The sequence below is a fragment of the Bison bison genome, unplaced genomic scaffold, assembly GCF_000754665.1.
Source record: "Bison bison bison isolate TAMUID 2011002044 unplaced genomic scaffold, Bison_UMD1.0 scf7180017864320, whole genome shotgun sequence".
Classification (NCBI taxonomy): Eukaryota; Metazoa; Chordata; class Mammalia; order Artiodactyla; family Bovidae; genus Bison; species Bison bison.
Window position 1 is genome coordinate 924,415 of NW_011494892.1, and position 4,845 is coordinate 929,259.

General features: G+C 39.8%; 1 protein-coding gene across 1 annotated transcript in view; it reads left to right on the forward strand.

The window, feature by feature from the left end:
- OCA2 (oculocutaneous albinism II) overlaps window positions 1-1,914 on the forward strand; it is a 285,385-nt gene extending 283,471 nt beyond the window's left edge. Inside the window, exons 23-24 of the mRNA XM_010852989.1 lie at window positions 215-308; window positions 1,180-1,914. Coding sequence (XP_010851291.1) covers window positions 215-308; window positions 1,180-1,264 — 179 coding nt within the window. The 3' untranslated portion in view covers window positions 1,265-1,914. The remainder of the gene's footprint in view (window positions 1-214; window positions 309-1,179) is intronic.
- Window positions 1,915-4,845: the final 2,931 nt, after the last annotated feature.

Here is a 4,845-nt window from a genome sequence, read left to right on the forward strand (position 1 = left end):
AAATGAATACTTGCAAGCAGTGAATTTATCTTCTGTTGGCTGATTTTTTTGTGTTCCCTGCAGATATTCACAAAAGCAATCACTTTCATAATAAACTGTAATCATCAAATCAAAAGCCTGTGAGATGGTTCAAGTATTACAGAACAAAAGAGAATAGAAGTCTATCTCCAGGATGAACTGAGATTTTATTTTATTTTTTGAATTTTGATTCTAGGTAACGGGACACTGATTGGAGCATCAGCAAATGTGGTTTGTGCAGGAATTGCAGAGCAGCATGGATATGGATTCTCTTTCATGGAGTTTTTCAGGTACTTCAAACATTTATTAAAATTTTCTATATAGTCTAAATTTATATAGTCCCTGCTGCTGCTAAGTCACTTCAGTCGTGTCCGACTCTTAGCGACCCCATGGACTGCAGCCTACCAGGCTCCTTTATCCATAGGATTTTCCAGGCAAGAGTACTGGAGTGAGGTGCCATTGCCTTCTCCGATATAGTCCCTAAGCTTAAGTAATTAAAAATAAGCCACACATATTTAATATAAGTATGTTTTAATAATCAGCAAGACATTGGTATTTTATGTTGTTCTTTTGAACATTCCAATGGGGATTTGTGCCTTGACTGTCCAGAATGAGGGTGCATAATGAGAGTTTGACATCCTTCATGGCATTACCTAGTGAAAAAATTCATGATTGAACGGATCCAGGAATACTGAAGACTGGGGGCAGCCTGGGAGCAGGTGCCTCTCAGGAACATAGCACTGAGAGGAGTCCCTGGATGGGGGAGTACAGCTGATGCCAGCTCCTGCAAAGGAGAATCTGCTCTGAGGGAGCTGGGTTTGCTCTGGGGTCCCAGCCCCTGCATGCTTGTTTTTTTATGGCACCACTGCAATTTGGATGCAGGAACTGGGTAAAATAGTCATTGGTGGTGCCTGTAAAATAGTGCTGCCAAAATGAACTGAAATTTATTTGGGTGATACAGTGGTGGCTATCTCATGGAGGCATGCATCCACATCATCTAAGCTGAACCCAACTTTTTATTTCTAGAAATAAGAGACAATTACCTTTATGGATATATGAAGCTCTCAAGGCCACACTCTTTCACAATAACATAATTATAAATTCAGATCTCACGGTACTCTCCAGACACCAGATACCATAATCCACTTCTCTGTGTTTCAGGCTGGGCTTTCCAATGATGGTTGTCTCCTGCATGGTTGGGATGTGTTACCTCCTTGTTGCTCATATCGTGATGGGATGGAATTAGTAGATATACAATGTATGAAGACTAAGGGAAGCTTGACCCATCATCAATGTCAGTAGAAAACTGCCGCAAAACCACTCTTTGGAGAAAAAAAGGTGCTTACGATGGGGGTGCTCTGGAATGGAGACCTTTGCTATCCACATTCTTATTTGAGTGAAGCTGGCAAACTGTGATAAATACGAGATAACTTACCCAAGATTCTACTATAGGAAAATGTGTATATTTCAATATATATCTTGCTCTGTTCTACAGGACAAGACAAAAAAGGCTTGTGTTGTTTAAATGTCACTTCTCCTGAGGTGACTGGTTTCCTTCACGCAATCACTTTTTATGTTAAAATAATAATTCAAATTGTTTATACTCTGAATGCATACCCTTCTTGGGAAGGGCATACAATTTGTAAGGCAACATTAAATGTATTTAAAACATACTGCCCCTTGATAAAAGGTCTTAGAATTTGTTAGTCTCTTAGTTTTCAGTAGAGAAACTATTGATGTTGTCCATATAGGTCCGCTTCTGTGGATACAGCACGAGTAGAAGGAAAGTAGATCTGAATGGGCAGATGGAAGATACTTAGCTCTGTCCATCATTTTTGTTCTTCAGCAAATGAAAAAAGTGTTCATGTCTGCAATAAAAGAAACAATGAAAGTGCCACCAGATTTTCTATCAAGTTTGTCAATTCTCCTGATACTGTCTCCAGAATTAATAGGTAAACGATCCAGTACCTATTAAATCCTGTTTCATAATGATAGAAGGAGATAGCACTGAAGGAACAAATGGCTTTTCTATGAATGTTGAAATGACAGAGTTAAACATTGTTGTGATGCCTCATGCATAAACCCTGAAGGTCCAAGAATGATGGGGACACACGTTTACAGTCTGAATTCAGATAGAGTGTTCTTCTACTGCATATGAAGATCATGTCCTTCTTGAGTTGCATTAGTAGCTATGTACAGGTTTGAGAGGCACCTCTATCCAGATTAAGGCCATGTGCAGGCAAGGGTGGAGGGACAGGTGGCCAAGCAACAGACACAACTAACATGGGAATTGGAACCACTTTCCCCTGAAATTTGTGTGTGCCTTGCAGATCTTGGGCCCCAGTCTCCTAAACACCACATAACAGAAGACAATGTGCATGCCTAACTTTATGGATCAGTTGGTTAGAGGATATTTGGTTTACAGCACACAGTTCGACTTTGCCTGGTGGCAATGTTTCCCACAAGGTCTTTGATCTGTAGCAGGGCCCAGTAGCAGCCAAGAGCTGCTTTTACAGTGAAGACTAGTAGTCAGAATGGGAGAGTATGGACCTTATCCAACCATTCATGCTCTGCATTGTGATTTCCCCATTGAGGTCAGCCAGAGACACTGGGACTGCTTCAATGTGCTATGCCATTGCAGAAGGCCCAATTGGCAAGGCAGCTTGCTTGACAGCTAGGCCTGCTGAAGGACCTTTATTTGCTTGAGTGTCCCTCAACATTTGCAGCTTCAGGAGGTCATCTGGTAATGAAGTAGCTTCTCCAATGTGTTATATGATTCCTAGAAGATTGAAAGTAGACCTCCAAGAATTGTACTTTTTAATTTCTGTGTGTGATTAGTGCAATAATTTGTCTCTCACTTTGCAGGGTAATTTTAAATCACTTTGATATTAGCCTTTAAATTTTCCATTGAGAAATGAAAAATTGAGATGGTGTACTTTTTTGGTTTTACTATTTTGGTATGTATGGAAAGCTTCCTAATATAAAAGAGAACAAATTTGGAGAATCTCACAGTTATTTATCATATTATCTATCCCAGGACTCATTCTGGAGCTGGGGAAATAACCTCAAGATGGGTCTACTACTCCACAGAATCAAGTATTATATAAGCTTAGACCAAGAATGCATCCACCGTTTGACCTCTGTAGGCTGCTACTCTAGAGGTCATTTTGGGTCACTGAGAATTGCAGAAAATTAATACTAGAAAAGAAAATCTCTTTTCATCAATGTATGAATTACTGTTATTGTGCTTGTTCAGTTGCTAAGAGGTGTCTGACTATTTGCAACCCATTGAAATGCATCATGCCAAGCTTCCCTGTCCTTCAGTATCTCCCAGGGTTTGCTCAAACTCATATACATTGAGTTGGTGATGCCATCCAAACAGCTCATCCTCTGTTGCCCTCTTCTCCTCCTGCCCTCAATCTTTCCCAGCATCAGGGTCTTTTCCAATGAGTCAGTTCTTCACATCAGGTGGCTGAAGTATTGGAGCTTCAGCTTCAATATCAGTCCTTCTAATGGATATTCAAGGTTGATTTCCTTTAGGATTGACTGATTTGATCTCCTTGCAGTCCAAAGGACTCTCAAAAGTCTTCTCCAATACCACAGTTCAAAAGCATCAATTCTTTGGCACTCAGCCATCTTATGGCCTAACCCTCACATCTGTACATGACTACAGGAAAACCATAGCTTTGACTATACAGACCTTTGTCCGCAAAGTGATTTTTCTGCTTTTTAATATGCTGTCTAGGTTTGTCATAGCTTTTCTTCCGAGGAGCAAGCACCTTTTAATTTTATGACTGCAGTCACCATCTGCAGTGATTTTGGAGCCCAAGAAAATAAAGTATGTCACTGTTTCTATTATTTCCCCATCTATTTGCCATGAAGTGATAGATCAGATGCCATAATCTTAGTTTTTTGAATGTTGAATGTTAATTTTTCACCCTCTTCTTTCATCTTCACTAAGAGGCTCTTAGGTTCCTCTTCAGTTTCTGCCATTAGAGTGGTGTCGTCTGCATATCTGAGGTTTTCGATATTTCTCCTGGCAATCTTGATTCCAGCTTGAGATTCATCATGATGGGTATTTCGCTGATGTATTCTGCATGTAAGTTAAATGTTGTCATGTCTAAGTGTTGTCACTGAAGCAGAAGTAGATGCATTTTTTTTTTTGGAATTCCTTTGCCTTTTCTATGATCCAGTGGATGTTGGCAATTTGGTCTCTGGTTCCTTTACCTTTTCTAAATCCAGCTAGTATATCTGAAAGTTGTCTATTTAACTGCTAAAGCCCAGCTTGAAGGATTTTGAGCATTACCTTGCTAGCATGTGAAATGAGTGCAATTGTATGGTAGTTTGAGCATTCTTTGGCATTGCCTTTCTTTGGGATTGGAATGAACAATGGCCTTTTCCAGTTCTGTGGCTACTACTGAGTTTCCAAATTTTCTGGCATTTTCAGTGCAACACTTTAACAACATCATCTTTTAGGATTTGAAATAGTTCAGCTGGAATTCCATCACCTCCACCTAGCTTTGTTCATAGTAATACTTCCAAGGCCCACTTGACTTCACATTCCAGGATGTCTAGCTCTAGGTGAGTAACTGCATCATCATGGTTATCCTGGTCATTAAGACCTTTTTTTTTGTACAGTTTTGTGTATTCCCATTACCTCTTTTTAATCTCTTCTGCTTCTGTTAGATCCTTACTGTTTCTGTCCTTTATTGTGCCCATTTTGAATGAAATATTCCCTTGGTATCTCTAGTTTTCTTGAAGAGAGCTCTATTCTTTCCCATTCTATTGTTTCCCCCTATTTCACTGCATTGTTCACTTAAGAAGGCT